Consider the following 22,323-nt stretch of genomic DNA (forward strand, 5'->3'; position numbering starts at 1 on the left):
CAATTACATTTTAACATAATAATAATAATGATGGTAAGTGTGTAGGGGGCGTTCTTAACTGTCATTAAAATGATAAAACACAATATATTTCATTAAAATAAAGTTAGCTTGTTGCTCTTTAGACAAAAAAATGTGATTTCTTGGACCTGGACATGCTTTCAGTTTTCATTAGAAACAAACACTACTTTAATGTTTGCTGAAAATTTTAAAAGTTAATTTGTAGGAGTTTAGTCATCATTCATTTGAATAATTAAAAAATATTTATCTACATTTCCTTTCATACAGTATTGCACATTCAATGCAAATGATTACAAGAGACATTTCACAATAAAGGTACTTTGGGAATAAAGATTCAGTCCTTTTAAGATAAAATCAGAGAATTAAAAATATCTCTTTTTTACACAATGCTGTTGAGAGGTCTGTAATGTTTCTTAAATGGTCAAATTTACATCATTTTTATTTTTACATCTAAATATTTAGAGATGTATGATAGCGCAATACAATATATTTCAATTCTGTATTTTAACCTCTTTTATTTTTGGCAGTTGAAGTGAAAATATATTTAGTGTTCCCTCGCAAATCCTCAGAAGAACATGAATAACACAAAAGGCCACAGAGTAGACAAACATGTATGAAAAACAAATCGATTGTGCGAACTGGTAAATATTCTCCCTTTCACTGACCTCAGAACAGTTCGGCTGCAGTTCTGTGCTGATGTTTTACATTAATTAAGCATCAGTAAAATAGATGCAACATAAAGTGTCATAAAAGGAGCAGAGGAAGATGATGTGACGCTTCATGATGTTCCACTGGCGGAGTAGGAGAACTGTGGGAAATGTGGCCTCCTCTCACTGTCGAACACCTCCATGCTGTCACCTGTGAGGAGAAAATATCATCCAAATCTGAATATCCATACAGATGCATATGAAAAACTTCACTGAAGTGATATAAAGTCCAGAGCATATTAAATTCATGAATGAACGACTGATAGCTCTGATATCTGTGATGTTTTGGCGCTGTACAGCAGATGTATCATGTGATATATGTAACGTATCACTTTAATGTTGTTTCACCAGCAGTGCTAACTTGTGTGAATGAATCTAATGAGCATTTAAAAGAATGAGACAGACATTAAATGGGCATGTCGCAGCACAGACACAAACAGCAACTGGTTAAACTAGATTTGGGTGTCTTAAAAAGTTTGCAGCCTTGCAAGAATCTAAATTAATTGATTTAAGATAACCAAAGTAAAAACTCTGATCAAGAGGGTTTCATTTAATAAACAGTGTTTGGTAAGTTACTCAAAAAAGTAATTAATTACTAGTTACTAATGACATCTTCAATCATGTCATTACATTACTGTATGAATTACTCTCTCCAAAAACTATTTAATTACTTATTACTTTATAAATCCTATTTAGTAAATGATACACAGACAGGTTTGAAAATGCTCGAATAAATCATATAAAAACACATCAATTATTCTGGTCAGACTTTTTTCAAGGTCTCACTATTAACTAACTATTAACTACTTATGCTTTAATATAATCCTAATTACTGCTTATTAATACTTAGTAAAGTAGTTATTATGTTTATGTATAGGTAGGATTAAGGATGTAGAACAACGTTTTGTAAAATCAGGCATTAATATGTGATTTATAAGTATTAATAAACTACCAATATTTCAGTAATATTAATGCTAATAACTAACTTGTTTATAGTGAGAATTGTAAACTACACTAGTAGTATGTTACCATTATTCTTATTAAACTCAAAGTATTTAAAGTGAGAAAAAATGCATACAAATATGCATTTTATTCTTAGACTTCAAATGTCGATGTTAAATCCACTATTGTATTATATATCATTGATCTACAGTCCGATTTACTTTAATTACATCAGAAGTTACTGTCAGTAAATTACTGAGGAATCCCTTACTTTACTTTATCAAGGAAAATTCATTAAATTACTGTAACTAATTACTAAGTAACCAGTTACACCCAACACTGATAATAAATATCCCCAAACATCTGAGCCATTTCCAAACTGTAAGCGCAGACAGCTGGTCACTTCTCTGGATGAGGTGAAATGAATGAGAACCTTGTCCAGGTGGTGTGATGGTGATGGTCTGTCCTGTGAACTCTTCATCAAAATATCTGGTGTCTGTTTCTGAGGTCACCTGCGGTTTAAATGGGGGAATCAACTGAATGAGAGAGAGAGAGGGGCTGTTAAAAAACTGATAATAACAACATAATGGATGTGCAAACGGCGATTATTTACCTTCTTTTCATAAACATCTTGCCACACTATTCCAGTAAAGAATTTGTGCTGCATGATCTCTTTAGCATCCTCAGGGCCACCACCTAACCTAAAACACACACAACATACACAATTACTGTTAAATTACACAAACAAGTCTAACACAGAGTTTGTGGTGACAGTAAATATGACTGTAAACAGTGACACACAGCTTTCAGACACTCACATGAGTATATGTTGAACCAAAATGAACATTTTAAACAGAAGTTATGTGTTTCATGTAATACACAAAAAAATTACAGTCATGTTGGGAATGAAATATTAGCATTATGTTAGTAAAACAGTGTGTGCTATATGTAACTTTAACGGGTCTGTCGAATGCTGTATTCTGATTGGCTGAGAAATGTTCTGTGGGTATGCATTAATTTCTGATAACCGCACACCTAACTTGTCAAATGTCTTAAAAATAGGCACCAGAGCAATGTTTGTGGTAACCGTGGTATAAGAGGAATAATTGACTCCGGTCCTTTGAATTTTTTCAAAATAATGCACACCCGCGGTTTTATCACCTTGGGTGAGCATTATTTTCTTATAATTCAATGGCCCGTCGTCAATTATTCCTTACATAAACATGTCAAACAGAAATATGCAGTAAATTTTTTTAGAAAAGCAGCTGATTAATTTGTCACAGTAAAAATATGTAGCCATGTGTGCAGTGCATTGTGGGATACAGTACAGGTAGTGCGCCCATGAAACTGACCTATGCTTCGGGTCTTTCTTGAGCAGGCAGGACAAGAGAGATTTAGCCTCCGGAGCGAGCGTGCGAGGAAAGCGAATGTCCTCCATAAGGATGAGCTCAAACAAACGCTCATGATCCTGATTATAGAAGGGGAGCCGTCCACACATCATCTCATACATGACCACACCCAAACCCCACCAGTCCACCGCACGACCATAATCATTATCCTCCAGTACCTGGAGACACACAGATTCATCAATAACCACATAAAAAACACATTTCTTTATAGTGCTCAATAACTGTATATGAAATAAATGAACTTCCAAATGTTTACACCTGAAAAGTAAATCAACAACATTTTGATGTCAATTTGGACATCAGAATCAGTGCTTTACTGGCAAGTGTGCACACATCCAGATTTAACATCAAGACTTCATAATAAAATGAAAGTCAAATATAAACATAAGACACATATGAGGAATCCAATGCAAATAAACCTTACCATGAAAAACTGTTTTGTATGTCAATATTTTTTGGCTTAAATACCAATGTGAGGTCTCGGTTTAAAATGCTTTTCCATTAGGCAAGTGCAGCTTTCTGATTTTTCACATCCATAATGTATATTTTTCTGATGTCTGGACTATATCATTAAAGGTTCAGGAAAATATAAACAGATGGTTCAACATTTGGTAATAAATGCTTTCTTTAAGGAAAATTTATTAGAATTATTTACTAAAAATGTCAAATCCATAGTACTGTAATTGCTCATATACTGTAAATATAATGTTGATATGACATGATCATGAATGAACTGAACTAATGCTTTAAATGAGATGAAGTGACCGATCGCTCCTAAAATAACTCCATGAGCAGCTGAGAGGTTCTTAGATTTAATGATGGACTTAGAAGACTTGACAGAGACATGAATGTGATGAATTCAAACATATAAAAACATACACTGGAAGACAAACATGTGTGTGAAGTCAGAGAGCCAAAAGTAGATTTGAATCAGATAGATTTTACAATTAGACTCGAGTCGATCCAGTTTATCTCTGGTTTTGTATTAAAAATGCACTAAATATAAAACATTATTTCACTATTCATTGTTAAACAGATGCAGCATACACAGATAATCAATCTTTAGTTTAAATGATGGAAAATAGTTATCTTAAAAACATCAGAAGTTTAAATAACACAAATGGACGCCTAAGGTTTTTTTTTAACTCTTTCCCTGCCATTGAGGAGTTATCATGTCAATTAAGAGAAAACACTTTCCTGCCAATGACGCTTCTCTGACGAGCTTTTACGGCAATCTGTATTCCCTCTATTATCCACTAGGTGTCGCTCTTACCCAACTTATAAAACACTTAAGCATCTACTTATCCAAAAGCATAAAAAAATGCTGTAAAAAGTGGGTTTTGTCCTTTACAAAAACGCAATTATCTCAGCTTTTTGCTCAAAATGTTGTATTATTGAAGAAACCTGCCCATATATGAGAGGTAATAAAAAAAGAACAAATGAAGATAAAGTTGAATGTTTTTTTAACTTTTTTTGTTTTGATATATTGTATGTTTATACATACATGTATGCATTAAACTTTTTATTTTTTAAATGCTGACGGGGAAAGAGTTAATGATCAAAATTTATGTTAATAAAAACTGCATACATTGAAAAATGTAAAACTCTCATATTTCTGCTTCTTCAAACTACATCACAGCTATGATTTAGATGAAAGGTTTTAAAGATCTTGAGAATCATAAATTCAGTCAAGTGTGTCCCAGCTTTGTGTACATAAGAGATGTGATGTGTGTTTGTGACCCTGACCGTGTGTGTGTGTGTGTGCGCGTGCATGCGTGTGTGTGTGTGAGAACAGGGCTTCGGGTCAGAATGACTCAGTCCATGCTCTCAGTGGAAAGCTGATGCCACTGAACTCCTTGAATTACCGACCGCTGTCTATTTCCAGAGCTGCTGTCGCGTGGCTCGCCGAGAGTGAGACAGCTGGGTTTGCAGCTGCCCCATATATGTAGAAGATCAGCACAGCTGTGAAGCTGCCAGGAACCGAGGAGCCAAAGCTGAGCTCTCACCCACGTAAGCAGACCCAAGCCGGGCGTACGGTTACACCCGAGTCCAGAGACATCAGAAACAGAGGGGTGAGATCTTGCTAAAGGTCTCACATAGCAGCTTTATATCCCCCTGTATTACCACATCTACAGACACACATTCTAGTATAAAATCCAGCTATAACATCTCAAAGTTCACTGTGTGGTTACATCTGACAGCTGATCTCAGGTCTGGGTACACAGTTTAATACTAAATGTTAAGCTACAAGACTAAATCTTTTGTCACCATGCCAAACAACTGCATCACTTCTATATGAATATCAAATCATACACATCTCCATCATCACATTCATTCTGTCAGCTGAGGTCTGGAATCACTTTCTCATGCCCATTTATCCAAGTTTCTCTCTTCTATTCACCTCGGTTTCATTCTCACTCTCTCTTTCCCACTCGCTCCCTGATTTTACTTTTTCATTCATTCTCTCTCTCTCTCTCTTTCTCTCTGTGGAAGGCTTCCAGACGTTCAGCATTCCAGAGCTGCAAACACACAACAAGGTCATTGTTTACAGCAGAACAACCTGTAACACTGCCTGGGCCAAACTCCAGAGAGGCCACACGTCTCCACGGTAACACCCCCTCCCGAAATCACTCGCACCCAGACCGTGTCGTCATGTCAACACAAGGACTGAACTGAAACCGTCGGGATGGGGTGAGAGAGAGAGAGAGAGACAGGTGACACAAAGTTCTCACATGAAACCATTAACAAGGAACAGTTCACTCAAAACTGAACATTAGATGGACTGAAAGGAAAGTAAAACAATTAAAGAATAGATGGGTTGAGTTTACGCACACACACTTATCCATGCACATACACATAGAGCCATGCAAACACACACGTTCACCACAAGAGGGCAGAGTATCGTTCAGTGTGTTGTGCAGCTGTTGCAGCTCATGTTTCCTGCAGCTCTGCCAAGCCTCTTTCACAGCAAATTCCAAAACGGTGGGCTAAAAACAACGAGCTCACAACTGTGTCAACATGAGCAGCTCTTCATCCTCAGCCTGCACGCACACACAGACGCGCGCACGCAAACACCTGTCTGACGCAAACTTCTCACATTGTTCTTCATGTTTGTTTAAAGCAGCAGCACAGTGATGGTTTTCTAAAGGTGGTCATCTTAATCAATGACGGAAACAACAATACAGTAAGATGTCAGAAGACTGCTGTCCTTAATCAATTTGTCCAATAAATGATAACACTAAAGCCCTTTTCACAGAGATTACAGAAAATACACAGATGCGTCCGGGATTTGTCCGGAATTGTTTGATTTTTGGTTCATTCACACTGGAAATGATTTTCCTAAATCTGTGCATGCATTCACACTCATCCCGTAAAGTGTGACATATTTAAGTTATGCACTTGGTAGGTTTTTCACAGCGTGCATTTTAGTTGATGTCAGTTTCAGCGCTAATAGTGATGATCTCCCTCCTTCAGTCCAGTCTGCCATCATTTCTCATCATGAATGTTGATCTGCGTTTAAATCCCTGTGTCAAAGAGCTGAACCATAACTTCTTGTTGTGATGACACATGCATCCTCACTATGACACGCCCCATTAATGCATTCTTTCTGCCTTTTGTTCACACAGAAAGAATGTTACGACAATGTTACTTAATCCTCTTTACGGGAGCGATCGCAGAACATTTACGGGACACACAGAAGCCTCTCTGACAATACTACAGAATTTTTTGTTTATCAGTTTTTGACTTCATTAAAAGTTTTTACACAAAAATATAAACGCTAACTAACAATAAACTTATGAAAGATGAATGTTTCAGATCTCATGTATCTACCAATAGTTTGTGTTTGTGTAAAGTTTGATCACCTCAGGTGCGAGATATTCTGGAGTTCCACAGAAAGTCTTCATAGTGGCTCCATCAGTGATTCCCTCTTTACACAAACCGAAGTCGGTGATCTTTATGTGTCCATCTTTATCCAGCATCAGATTCTCCAGCTGAGAGGAATAATGAAGATGAATAATAGTACAGTGGCCTAAACTAGAAGCACTGATCTCAGGGATCACTCATTACATAACAACTAACTTTTTAATAATGACATCTAAACAAAACTGTAAATAACAGCATATATAACAACCTCTGTGGTACATCTAAAACAGTTTTGTTGAAAACCATTTTCGCCATGTGAATTTTTTTTAATTCAGGCATCATACAGGGTGTCACAAATTGAACGAGTGTTTGTGTGCCTTTCAGGAGTTTAATATCAGCATGTCCTCTCTCTCTCTCTCTCTCAATGTTGAAAGTCACCTGGCAGCTGCATCTCACACGTGGCCAGAGGCACAAGAGCAGCAGTCAGCACAATCACTCGTGCTGCAACGCATTTTACCACCAACCTGAGCATCAGCGCTCAGAGAGAGAGAGAGAGAGAGAGAGAGAGAGAGAGGGCAAACTGTAGTGTTGTTGTGCAGATGTACAGTATCATCATCATCATCATCATCATCATCATCATCATCTGCCGGATGGTCATCAAGCTTATGTGTCTTGATTTGTCTTTCTTACAACAATCTTCAGTATTAAAGATGACTTTGAAATTGGGATGCAAATGATTTATTACAACTAATTGTTAACATCATATATATATATATATATATATATGTGTGTGTGTGTGTGTAATGTGTATAATAATTATGTATATATAAATAAACACACGTGCAAGTATATTTTAGAAATATTCACATGTTTACGGTGTTTCCCATAAATTTATTTATCTGTGGCCGGCCACTCGTATTTAAAATAAAAAAGCGCTCATAACGCAACAGCACTGATGAGAAGAGCAACACCAGTACAGCCTTAATGCAAATGTATGATGATTTTGTCAGATGAGGGTGCGTTTTTAGCAGCAAATAAAGAAAGAGCTGATTGGATTAAACTGGGTCGTTACTGGGTTGTGTTTAGTCGCTATTTTATAGACAACAGAACAAATAATATGTAAAAATAGCATTTAGTTGTGTTAAAATGCAATATAATGTGACAGATCAAAAAGTAAAACACGACGCAATGACGTCACATATATGCTAATCGGCGTGTGACATCATCACCACCACAGTCTCTCAAATTCCTGTGGGAAACACTGTGTTTATATTAGTGATAGACCGATAAATCGGCCAATATTTGGATTTTTTATTATCGGCTGATAAATCTTTTTAATCAGTCAGTACATTTTTTTATTACTTAAATTTGTTGTTTGTAATTATAAGAATGAAATGATCAATCATTATTCACTTCTTAACATGACGTTATGTTGTGTTTACACACAACACCACACAGGTTCAACACACTTATTCAAACAGTACTGCGAGATGTCAGATCCACAATAATTATGTCTTATTATGTAAATATGTTTAAGGACTTTAAAAGGGTATATTTATAAATGTTATGCATCACAAATATTAATGTAGTTTCACCAGTTTGTCTCTTATTTACTGTAAATATATATATATATATATATATATATATATATATATATATATATATATATATATATATATATATATATATATATATATATATATATATATATATAGCGGTTCACCCCTAGTATAAATACTTTATATTTATATACAATTTATCATTATAAATACTTTATATGTAATTTTTTTTAATTATACACGCATTATGTATTTATATATACATAATTATTACACACAGCACACACATATAATGTAAACAAAACTTATATTCTGTAAATGATTAGTTGCGATTAATCATTTTGCAGCTCTTCTTTTGTTGCTATAAACTGTACTTGTGAATGTGCATTGACTGTTTATTCAATTATTACGCTGGGCCTTTTAATTATTCAAAAATAATGCACACCCGAAGTGGTAATGTGGCACGACACGCAGCATTTAGTATTTCAAATAATTCAACGGACCGGAGAAAATTATTTCTCTTTTACCATGATTACCACAAACATTGCTCTGGTGGTCATTTTAAAACATTTGACAAGTTATCTGTGTATTTATCAAATAATAAATAATGCATACCTGTGGAACATTTCTCAACCAATCAGAATAAAGCATTCAACAGACTGTGGTATAAACAATAATAAACTTTAATTTATCAAATATTTATTAATATTTTACTACGTATTAAAGCAATAAACCAGTCCTAATGTATTAAAATGATTTTTCTACAGGTAAGAGTTTATCTTCTTAATCTCATAAAACAAGGGTTTCAATTCATATTAAACTGGGAGTAAATGGGAAATTAAATCTTAATGGTCAAAAACAGCGCTGTTATCTTTTTACAGATTTTTTATATTTTATTTAATTGATTCATCCGTTATATAAAGACTCTGACCTTCAGATCTCTGTAGACCACGTTTTTCTCTGAATGCAGGTAATCCAGCGCAGACACGATCTCTGCCCCATAAAACCTCGCTCGCTCCTCGGAGAAAACTCGATCCCGGGACAAGTGGAAAAAAAGCTTCAGGAAGAAATAAATAAATACAGGAACATTTTGAGCTTCACATTACAGGTAAACGATCATTTGATCAACCTGTAGTGTGGACATCTCACCTCTCCTCCGTTTGCATACTCCATGACAAAACACAAGCGGTCGTGAGTTTGAAATGAATACTTCAGACCCTAAACATTTCATTCAAAGAAATACAAAAGACAAACATTGCATTATAAATCTACTCATGACCATTTATAATCTGCACAAACAGCTCATCGAGTGCCAGTGTAAGAGTCAGTGAGGGCAAAACTATTACAGCTGTCCCCAGAGAGACCTTCTCCAAAAACTCAAAATATAAAAAAAACCTACAGCGTCACATTAACACTGTTCAGAAAGTCAAAATGACAAAAGGATAACTTATAAATGACTATCAATATCAATAGTGCGACATGACACATTATATTTATGATATATTACACCTGTATCCTTAATTCATACACAGATCGTTTCAACAGATGATCATGTAAAGAGAAACTTATGTTAAACAGAGCTTCTGTAAAACAGATTAGTCCATGAAAAGAGTGATCTGATCTAGAAGTGATCCGTGTGTGTTTGTGTGTGCGCGTGTGTGTGTGTGTGTGTGTGTGTGTGTGTGTACGTGTGTGTGTTTGTGTTGCTCACCGTCAGGAACGGGTGTTTAGAGTTTTGGAGGACGCGGTTTTCAGCGAGCGTGTGAGCCACTTCATCCTAAAAAAGCACATAATATAAAGTGTGTATGCAATGAAAAAAATCATACACACACAAAAACACCACCACAACTACGTGAATCTCACAAAACTGTAAATAATATTTTACTACAAAGTCAAAAGATTAAATATGAAATATTATTTTGTTTTAATCTGTAATTCAATCTACTTTATGACCTTTATGATATTAACATTAAAATAATATTTCCCCCAATTCTCAATATTGTAATGTAAATCAAATATGAATTACTTAAACTGTTTGAAAATCATAGTAGTCATTTTTTATTGAACCTAAATTCATGCTTGTTTTAAATCAAATAAATAATTAGTCCATGAAATAAAATGACTTTATTAAAATAATGAGATGGAATGATTTAATTTCATTATCGTGTGACCTGAAACATCTGGATTCATATTGTGTGTGACAACAACATGGGAAATATAAAAGGCAGTTGTATTTAATATAATAAATAAAATATGATGAAAGAAAGTTTTTTTCTTAGTCTTTATGTAAAGTAGAATTGATTTTTGGGGTGTGGTACACACAGAAGTGCTGGTCAGACACTTAACACTGAATATTTCTCCGTTCATTCAGATGTTTCCAGCTGTGACTCACTTTGGCTACAATCACTTCTTTTTTAAGGATCTTCATGGCGTAATATCTTCCAGTCGCTTTCTCCTTCACCAGAATCACCTTCCCAAAAGTGCCTTTTCCCAAGAGCTTGAGGTATTCAAAATCATTCATAGTCTAAAAGAGAGAAACACGGACACAACATTTACAGCCGATATAAAGCATCTGTCAACCAGATCACTGAGACTCGTAAGAAGCGTGAGGGGTGATGGCAGCGCAAAACTTTGGTAGGATAATGGAACAGTACACCAGAAACAGTGTAAATGATTAATGTTTCAAAAACAACAATACAGAAGACACGAACCACTTTCTGTCGAGGTTTGGTCAAATACATTTCCATGTCCATGGGATCAGGAGACGAGTCCATCATCTCCTCCTCTTTCTGTAGACTGTCGGCCACAGCCTGAATGGCTTTGGTCCACTCCTCCCTAAAGACACAGACACAACCCTAAGATTAAATTCATCATCAGAAATACAACATTTGTATTCATCTTTAAGTACAATTGTGTTCTTTATTCCAACATACAGCACCGATCAAAGGTTTAGAAACACTTATTCTTTATTTACACATTTTTCCACATTATAGAATAAAGTCACTGGGAATTAAAAGCATCAGAAATAAATCAAAACTCTCTTTCATATTGTCGAAAAAACTAAAAACCTCTGTTCACTTTTCCTTAAGGTGAGAAAGTGTTTTCTAATGAAAGAAATGTATATGTTTGGCACAACTATATTTTTTCTACAAAAGTAAATAAAAAATTTAAACACAACTTCCAATATAAAGGATTTTGAAGACCATGGGAAATATTTCTGTCAAGTGTTTCCAAACGTCTAACCAGTATAATACTGTATATGCTGAAATATTCAAATACTTCTGTGTTGGAACATCAAAACATTCATTTTAAGGATTTTGCAGATAGAAAAACTCATTAAAAAATCATTTTTAATGTAAATCTCCAAAAGCAGAAGTTACAGAGGTGTAAAGTAGTGAAGTATTATTAATCACTTCTCAACTATCTGTACTTTCTCAGAGTTTTTTGTTTGGTAAACTTTTGCTTCACTTTATTCCAATGCATACTATTGTACTTTTCACTCCATTACATTTCATGCAAGCTGTTTCTTTCCTTTAATAGTTAAATACATAAAAATTTGGTACTTTCTTATTAGTGCTAAAGTGTAACTTTTAATTACTTTTATTTGAGTAAACTAGAACTATTTAAAGGAACAGTATGTAAGAAATTTATATCAATTAATCATAAAATGGCTCTGATATGTCACGAGACATTAAGAAATCATTTTCATTTCAAATACTTATATCACTAACAACAGTTTTCTGGCCAGGATATTGTCATTTAAAAAGTGGAGTTGCAGCCCTCAACTGATGTTTATGTTGTCATTTTGTGCACTGGCCACCAGCTGTGTGATTGCAGTACCGGTTTTAGCCACAAGTTTTGTGATTGCAATACCAGTTTTGGCCACAATCCTACATACTGTTCCTTTAAGTACTAGATTTTTTATGTAGATCAAGTATAAATTTTAATTTTAATATGAAATGGTATGGATGCAAAAGTATGATATTATGCTTTACAATAAAATGAAGAAGAACACAAAGTACAGATACTTAGTAAAATAAAATAATAAAGTAATAATACTCAAGTACTTCACACCTCCGAATTAAAATGTATCCTGTAAACAAGTTAGGGTAACTTTGAGTTAAATCAACTTACAAATATTAGTAATTATTAGTATTTTTTTTTGAGATAACCAATATTTTTAAGTTGAATAAAGCCAAAATTTTAAGGCAACAGGTAGGCTAATTAACTTTTTTTAAGTGGAACTAACAAATTATTGTTTACAGTGTCTGTGATGTGGAGATATGAAGTTTAACATACCATTCCACATTAGTTAAAATTTTATACTGTAATTCAAGAGCAAGTAAAAAGTAAACCTGTGTGTGTGTGTGTGTGCGTGCGTGCGTGTGCGTGTTTGTGTGTGTTTCTGACCGTTCCTCAGGCCTCTCTACATGGAAGGTGCGTTCGATGACAGTGGTCCACTGTAGGCAGCGTATGATGAATGTATTGGCTTTGGGTCGTTCTGTCTTCATCAGCTGACACTCTGGACAAATCCAGAGAGAAACACAGCAGAGAAACAGACAGGTTTACTATCATTTATCTTTATCTCTGTGTTTCTCCAGCACACTCAGTAGGGAAGAGCAGCGGTCACGCTGGGAATGAACAGGTGCGCTCCGAATTACACATTCATACTATACTATAATATGCAACATCTGATAACTTCAAATCTCTCTTCAGAACAAACCCAATTCACATCTGTGTCATGTACTGTTTAGCATTTGTCATGACTTCTGTTGTAAGTGTGTTACTGCAAACACAATTTTGGGTTGAGGAGAGTCATGAACAAAAATGACAAAAAAAAACACGATACTAACACGGGCTACTGCGTGAAATGCTAGTGATCCAGAATAAAGCTGCGATGATGGGATATTCTTGTTGTTTTACACACCGACACTATGAATGTGTAATGACTGCATCCGACACAAACAAGAAAACCGTGTCATCATTTGCTAAAAACTCAAAGTGGCGTGTTTTCGGGGCAACTAAAATAAGCTGCGTCTGTGTTCTTTCCCCTCGAAAGTGCTCACTCAAAGAGGAAAACTTCTGCGTTCAGCGCCACAAAGCAGAATCCCCTTCGCATATCCAGCAGCGTTTCCACCAGCATTTTCCCGCAAACATATGTCGAGCAGAGACAGCGGAGGAGACATGTGTCAGAGAAGACACGACACCATCGGCCTGTCGAGTAGATGGAGGAGCGAGGTGAGACCACCACTGTGATCCGAGCGGATCATCAGCAGCCCAGAACGTTTGGAACAGACCCTCCGTCAGCGCCGAGATAAATAATGAGGATCAGCCACTTAATAACCACTATATTTCACAAGTGTCAGACAGGAAGCATTCTCATGAACAAACATTATGGCTGTCTAATTAGTCTGTTCAATCATTTCAGCGAGTTTCACAGGGTGGCGGCGTGAAATTCTGCTGAGGTATGACTTGAGAAGATGGTCCAAATCTGTGTTCTTTCTTATGTTTTTGCACATCTCTCGAGGAAACAACAACAACATGACTGAGGTCAGAGAGATCGTCTAATAAAATCAACTCCATTCATGACCAATGTACTCGTAATGAAGACGCAAAAGAAATCTGTATCCTTGACACTCAATGTTATGTCGCAATGCATAAATTCATATTATACCAATATGAAACTTGATTGTAAGACGTTTTAAAATCACTTAGATGAAATTATACAGATCTATAATATAATCAAGTTTTACAAGTTGTACTACTAACATACACACAAACCTACAGTGTATTCATATTTTATTCAGCTTATTTTCTACATAACGTGGTTTATTACAAACATGGAAAGTTCAGGAAAACACTCACGGGCCACTGAGAAATTATTTAATGGTGTTTCCAGCTGATCGACATCCTGCGGCCGCTCCTTATAGCCGATAAACGTACCGTCGCTCTTCAGCAGAAAATACCGCGGCCGCCACGTCTTTATGTATTCTCCTGTGGGCGAGAGACACAGACAGAGAAACAGAGAGAGAAAGTTAGAGGTTTCATTTAATGTGGAAGGAGTAAGAACCGAGTAAAAATAGGGCTGAACAATTCATTGCAATTAATCGCATACAAAATAAATGTTTGTGTTTGCCTAAAATATATAAATGTGTACTGTAAATAAATAAACGCATTCATGTAAGAAAACTATTATTTATTTATATAAGTATATATATATATATATATATATATATAAAAATAAACACATGTAAATGTTTCTTAAATACATAAATTAATGTTTTTTAAATTTATTTATACACAATAATTACACACAGTACACACACGCAATATGCAAACACAAACTTTAATTTTGTATGCGATTAATCACAACTAAGCACCTTCCTAAAGACAATTGACTGACGATGAGTAATGACATACAAATAAAAGCATTAACTTGTGAAGCAAAACCTGCATAATAATAAAAAATAATAATAGTTTGAGCTTAAAACAGAAATCCTGGGAAAAATTTTGACCTTTTTTTTCTAAAACAGCACGAGAGAAAGAGAGAGAGGCAGCGGAAAACAAAAACTACTGTCAGATTCTGGAAGTGAAATGAAGTTCTGCTCCGAATCGCGGCACCAGATGTTGCGGAATCGGAAATGAATAAAGGCAAAGAGACGCAGTCGTATAGCACGTCAGAAAGACAGAGACACTTTGAATAGTTATCCAGGAAAAGTGTAATTTATTTTTAATTACGGGAGTTGAATATTAACCCCATGCAGGGTCTGAGCAAGCTGTCCCTAATTGGCCCATTTCCTCAATCGCTAAAGTGTGGATCTGTCACGGCAAACGTCTGTCTCGCTCATATTTATCGGCTTTTGGCTCATTTCAACTGTGACGGACCAGAGGAGCGGAGATTGGCCCGTAACACAGCAAACTACAATTATCATATAAAGTTAGAATCTTATTGCATAACAAGGTACAAACATACAACAATTTCACAAACAACATTTGAACTTTGTCATTTACTCTCAGGAGAAAATGTTTGGCTTTTGTCACATACAGTATTGAGGTTAAGCGCTCAGGACCTTTAATGTGATGTACGTCACGATTCTTTACACCGACACCAGTCATGTGACGCTCTGACATCACACATAACAACAGATGTGATCTCATTACTACTAACCATATCAAACTTGATTGATTTCTTAAGGATAAGAGTCTTACAAACAAACTGTTGTCTTAATTGAAATAATTATAATAAATGAGTCTATTCAGAAAATAGTAGTTCAAGTTTGTATTTCAAGTTCACCGAGACATCAGACCGTCACAATATTGAAGGAAAAAAAACATGATTGTCAATATTGTGTTAATACTACACATATGATTATATTGTAAATAATTCAACAGCAATTAAAAAGTTTACTGTAAGTGGTAACAAACAGTTTTTCTTCTACCATTTTTATTTTCTTTTGATAGTAGTATTGGTAATATTGGTATAATATTGGTCAAAAAATTTATAAAAAACAATACTACAGATTATTTTTTTTCTATATTTATTTACTTTTATTTAAATAGGTATTGCGATAATACCTTTTTGGAGGGGGGCACAATAATTGTAGTAATAGTCTGATTGACAAGTCAATGGTGATGAATGTGTTCAGATCACGGAGCAGTTTGTCTGTGCACTTCACTAAAGATAAAGCATTACAAATGACTTTACCTGATTCATAACAACTGGGATGGAGACACAGCCGAGGGAACATCTGTCTACTTAAAACTCTCATTCACACCAGATGCCCAATATGTTTAAACGGCTGGTGCCATTTTTCATCGTGGCGTGACGGTACGAGAACACACAGACCTGTTCTGCACATTAAGAGCTTTTAGCAATTAAAACACACATAGTGAAGAAGACTTTCACTAGAATATCACTACTGTTAATATTTTTATAATAGTAAATCTGATGGATATCAATGAAACACAGTGCGCAAAAAAAAAATTGACTGAACATTTTACATCACAGTTATATTGACCAAAATCACCACTACTATCAATATTATCATGGATTTGTGAATTTTTTTTCCAAATGTAATAAAATTAGGCTACTGATGCAAACCGAATGAAAAACTGATTTTACATATAAGTGCACTTTTGTTGGCAGATACATCAAATAAATAACATAAACATTAATCATGCCACTTTTGGGGTTGTGAAATAAATGTTCATCTAGTTTTAATGAAACAAAAGTGAGTAAATCAGATTTTCTTATAAAACAAAATAAATCAGCAAGTCATCTGTCTGTTTATGTTGTGAGAAATCAGGTGAACTTTATGGCCCAGGAGTAAAGCTGGACGACACCTGAGCTCACAGCAATCACAGAAGAAACGAACAGAGCTTTAAACTCATCCGATCACATCATTTAATGGAAAATTAATTGAAAAGATGGATCTGTCTAAAGTAAACATGCATCAGCACAACTAGATTTCACGAAATCCTCACGTTATTGTTTAATTGGTTTTGCTGGACAGGGGTTAACACTGGCACAGTTAAACTGTAATTAAAATATTACACGATAATACTAACCTTTAGAATTTTTTGCGTTACTTATTAAACCGGTAATCGTTACATGTCTAGTTGAAAAACATACAATTACTTAAAAACATGGAGATTAACACTTGACTCCCAATATCCGTTTCACACAGCTGGTTTCTGTGATCCCAGAAGCACTTCAGTTCCCATTTCCAGACCACATCTATTAAAAAGAAACCCATAACTGTTCTGAGGTCAGCAGGGGGGTGTAAACATCAGCCAGTACACACATTTAACCAGCAGAGCCCAGGCCAAACACCTGTCTGTCTCTTTCTCCATCTCTAAAACTGAGCGGATGTCCACAACGCAGCACATCTTATAACGCACACACGCACACACACAAACATACAACTACACACGCACGCACGCACACACACATGCACACGCCGTGAATACGTCTGTGAATACAAAAAACTTTTCAACTGGACACAATACATTTTATTTTTAGGCAACACATGCATGCCAGGTTAATATAAAGCATTTAAATTATAATATTCTTAATATATATTAAATGTAAACATCAAATCAATTACATGACGATTTAATTATTTTTGTGTAAACGCAGCTTGGAAATTGTATCACCGAAAATGTTAGTAGTTTTGAAACTTCGAGTCTTTAAAACCTTGGTATACCTTGAAACATTCATTCACATCTGCTTCCATGTGTTTGTGATGACATTGCTTCACTGACTGAATTTAAATAATTCAAATAAAAACTTCAATTTAGTGAAATCTAGTTGTACTGACACATGTTTACTTTAGACAGATCCATCTTTTCTATTAATTTTCCATTAAATGATGTGATCGGATGAGTTTAAAGTTCTGTTGGTTTCTTCTGTGAGTTCAGGTGTCGTCCAGCTTTACTCCTGGGTCATAAAGTTCACCTGATTTCTCACAACATAAACAGACAGTTGACTTGCTGATTTATTCTGTTTTTATAATAAAATCTGATTTACTCACTTGTGTTTTATTTAAACTAGATGAACATTTATTTCACGACATCAAAAGTGGCATGATTAATGTTTGTTATTTTTTATGTTTATGCTAACACACGTGCACTTACATGTCAAATCAATTTTAAGTTCGGTTTGCATCAGTACTTTATTTTTTGCATTGCAAGTTTGTGTGTCTGTGTGTATGTGTTGGTGCGTATGTAATATAACCAAGAAAGACACAGAGTCCAGAGTTTTCATGCCAGCTTCGCTGATGCATGCTGCCCACCCAGGTTTAGAACGGGTCGTACACTGATGATGGGCAAGACCACCAATCACACCCATCATCACATTCCAAAATACATCCAAATAGTGTTACAAATGCACAAACACACACTGTGATGTCACTTGAGTGTGCTGAAATCAGAAATGAATACATATTTTGTGTTTTGTCTAAACAATTCATTTATTTTCTCTCAAGTTATTTTTGTCTATTTCAGTCCTTAAACCTTAAAAATATGTAAAATGTTACAGCTCAACAATCATTTTTATAAGTAAAATAATAATTTTCTTTTGAAAAACAGGTTTATCAAATACGCTAGGAAAAAACAGAAAATAAAACCAAAATCTTTTTTTCTTGCTCTGTATCAGACATATGCAATATGTTCAACAATGACAAAGGAACAGTGCAATCAAAATAAATCATCTGTTTGAGCGATCAGAAACAATTTCCTGTTTTTTAAATGGCAACACAACGCATTGTGGGTACACAACCGCTGTCTGACTATTCATTCATGTGCACACACATGCAGTCACACACACACACGCGCACACACCTTTCTATTCTACAGCTTTTTCTTCTCACTCTTCTTCCTCTTTCTCACATTTAACACTTCCACTTTTCTGGTTTTCTGGTCTGATCCGTGATGACAATGTAACGCAGAAACAAACAAACAAACAAACACCTGTGCGTTTAGCTGTAAAAATGATGTAACTGCATGCAGCGCTGAGATCACCTGTGGCAGACTGATATCAGATTGATCTATGTTTTTCTAGATGTTTGTTTGTTTCTGTGGCCGTCCTAACCAAATTCACTTCTAAAGAAACAGGAAGCTGTTAGACAGACAGTGGTTATCACAGGGACGCATGCATTGTCTGAAAGACAAAAATATTTCCATATAGATTTCTGCATCTTAGTCTTTTGAACTGTTTGTTTACTGTTGTTTTGTCTCTGTTCTGGTTAAGGTGTCAACTGTATGTGTGAGAAAGTTCATGCAACACTAAAAAAATTATTCATCTCTATATTGTCAAACTCTGACACACAGAAACAGTTCGTTTCAGACTGCAGACAAACGTGCACACACACACGTGTGCACACACACACACATGCACGCACACACTCAAGCACGCATGCACACACTCACGCACGCACACTAGAAGATCTTCATAAAACCCTGGAAACACTGGAAACTAAAAGCAACTACATCAGATCTGAGATGAGGATCTAAGGAGATAATCTTAAAATAAACCATGCTAAGATTGCCTGAGACCATGCTAAGACTGCCCGAGACCATGCTAAGACTGCCTATGACATCCCGAGACACCCCATGAGCACCCTGAGACTGTCCGAGAATGCCTGAGACTTTCTGCAGGATCTGTGTCTGCATTCATGAATCAGGACGAGTGGAGGGACAGGAAGACGCCTGACAGGCTGTCTGAGTGCAGAAAGGAGACATTTAGGTGACGTTGAGGATTTAGGGAATTAAAATCTTTGGAAACCGGGAATGGGGGGGTGGGGGCTCTTTTGTTGGTTTTCCCGGGTTGCCCCCCTTTCCCCGTGGAGCCCCTGTGAGCGAGTATCCTGCAGCTGTGCCTGCCGGCCCGTCCTCTGCATATCAATGAGCCAGCGGTCTGCCAGCGGTCCAAAGGAGGCCCAACGGAGGGGTCAGAAATGAGGATTCAAATGCCATCCAAAGTGACAAAAATCACCCAGATATTAAAAAGTAAAGTGACGGTGAAAAATCACCATAATCGTACATTCTTTTAAACTTAATCCTAAGACTTTTTAAATTTGATATCTCATTTATAATTCCTAATTCTTTAGTTTTTATCTTGTAAATAAATGTTCAATGTGCAACAGCTTAAATTAGATTAAATCATTTTAACTCGCCTGTAACACTTGAAACGTTCAAGCTTGCACAATATTGGAGAAAAATATGATATGCAATAACTTGTTAAATAATGCAGTGTACATTATACGATAAACTACTGCTTTATGTATAATCGATGTAAACTTTATTAAAATATATTTAATAACTGAAAACTTTATAACAAACATAGGTTTCGCATTCTTTCTGATCATTGATCATCTTCCACACATCAGAAGTACTAACGTGTGTGTGCCAGTCTCTTTGGTAAAACTTTAACCTTTTGATGCATTAAAATCATTCAGTTACATATGCACATCTGAGATAAAACACCAATTTTTTGTAGTCCTAGTTTTAGTACAATTATAAAACTAATTCAGGCTCACGATGAAAATAAGATGCTACCACTTCATATAAAAGTCTATAAGTGACACAGTGACCAAATCCTGCATCCTGGCGTTACCAACCAGGAGCTAAAACTCTTCCGCAGTCACTTCATCTTCCTCTTTTTTCTTCTGCTCTTTTGTTGGTCTGGTTTTCATTGCAGCTGGATCAGACAGAGCGGTTGGCAGGCACCACTGTTGCCGCTGGGGTGGGTATTACCACCGCTACGAGAGAAAAGGGGGCGAGCGGAGGCGCGGGGAGGAGGTGCGGGTTTGACCGTGCTTTCTCACGCTCGTAAGAAAGACTCCACTTCTTCTCAGCAGCCAGTGGCACCTGCTGATTACCATAGAGACACAGTGGGAAGTTTTTCCCCCTCCGCTGCTTTTTGTGTTGTAGATTCCTACACCCCCCCCCCCCCCTTTCGTTCCGGTAAACAAGCGCTCCATGGATTAGTTTACTGGGATAGGGCAAAGAAAACAAACAAACAGGAATGAAAATTTCCAGCGATCGGTACAGATGCATGACTGAACTCCAACAGAACGTCCTATTGTATTGATTGCATAAAGTGAAAGTCCAGCCCTGTGAAATTGTTAACTTATAATTTATCTTTGTTAGGATCAAGTTTTCTATGTATACTTACACCCGTTCAAGCTTGATATTAAGACTACAGATAATGAATCATCTTTAATAATAAGCATAAGAAAACATAACTTTTCTGTGATCGCTGATCGGATAAGATTTAATGCCACGAGCAACATAAAATTACAGTATTTGTTCCTCAAAAGTGCTCACTGTGGCATCCTGCTTTCAACTTTGGGGAACTTAGGTGTGCAATCTACAGTCGAAACTAATCGAGTAACTCTCGTCTCTGAATTTAAAGTGACTTAACAGCAGAAAATCTCTGCTCATGATGGATATCAGCGATAAGAAGACCCACAGCAATCTGAAAGACACCCGCGCAGACGCTCTGCGCAGTCAGCGGGGAACGCAGAGCAGACGTGTGGAGGACGGCGCACAACCGAGAGCGCTCGAGAACAGAAGAGGAAAACAGAGAGATTAAAGCTGATGGAGGAAAATAAAACAGCAGAAAAATGAACCGGACGAGCAGCCCAATCATAGAGCAGGAGGTTTCATCACAGAAAAGTAAGCACACAGCGGGCGCGCTGCTGCCGCAAAAGACCCTGCTGGTGCACACAAAATCACACACAGACACACACTCATCTAATCGCCCTCCCTTCTGACAGCTGCACCCTGGCAATTTACATCTCCCAGCACATTTAGCAGGAGTCTGTATGGCATCACCCGGAGCACTGAGACCTGCTGGCCTCCAGACAGCAGACCGAGCGCGCTCCACCCGAGAACCCAGCGCCGCTGCAGAACCTTAAAGCCAAAGCAGCACTTCTGATGACAGCGCTCGGCTGTCATGGTTGGACAGTGATGAAGAGAGACTGAAATGCATGGAAACATGCAAGAGCTATTCATGACAGCAGGATGAGACCGGGTCTAAGAAAGCGAAAAGGGACGTTCGAGAAATCTGTAAAGGGTGCAGCAGATATTAGGGTGTCCACACACAACTGGATGCAACAGATGTGTTTTTAAAAAGTTTACTGCTTTTGTCTTTGTACAATCTGAAAACACTCATATAGTGAGACAAAACGTGTCTGTCTGACGGGTGTGAAGTTATTTACACGATGCTCTCTTCTCTTATATAATGTTTCATTTTGGGACATACAAGCATTTGAAATATATTAACAAAAATATTTTACAAAGTTCAAAATCTTTTTTCAC

The 22,323-nt window shown here is 36.3% G+C and overlaps 1 protein-coding gene across 2 annotated transcripts in view; it reads right to left on the minus strand.

The window, feature by feature from the left end:
• Positions 1-452: 452 nt before the first annotated feature.
• Positions 453-22,323, minus strand: part of akt1 (v-akt murine thymoma viral oncogene homolog 1) — a 33,161-nt gene continuing 11,290 nt past the window's right edge. For both annotated transcript variants that reach the window (XM_065255142.2, XM_065255141.2), the window contains exons 3-14: positions 14,365-14,493; positions 12,910-13,021; positions 11,211-11,334; positions 10,892-11,023; positions 10,211-10,276; positions 9,649-9,717; positions 9,431-9,556; positions 6,940-7,068; positions 3,020-3,234; positions 2,281-2,368; positions 2,101-2,203; positions 453-876 (exon numbers count right to left, since the gene is read on the minus strand). In XM_065255142.2, the coding sequence (XP_065111214.1) occupies positions 797-876; positions 2,101-2,203; positions 2,281-2,368; positions 3,020-3,234; positions 6,940-7,068; positions 9,431-9,556; positions 9,649-9,717; positions 10,211-10,276; positions 10,892-11,023; positions 11,211-11,334; positions 12,910-13,021; positions 14,365-14,493 (1,373 nt within the window). In that variant the 3' untranslated portion in view covers positions 453-796. The remainder of the gene's footprint in view (positions 877-2,100; positions 2,204-2,280; positions 2,369-3,019; positions 3,235-6,939; positions 7,069-9,430; positions 9,557-9,648; positions 9,718-10,210; positions 10,277-10,891; positions 11,024-11,210; positions 11,335-12,909; positions 13,022-14,364; positions 14,494-22,323) is intronic.

Source organism: Paramisgurnus dabryanus, chromosome 17, assembly GCF_030506205.2.
Source record: "Paramisgurnus dabryanus chromosome 17, PD_genome_1.1, whole genome shotgun sequence".
Taxonomy (NCBI): Eukaryota; Metazoa; Chordata; class Actinopteri; order Cypriniformes; family Cobitidae; genus Paramisgurnus; species Paramisgurnus dabryanus.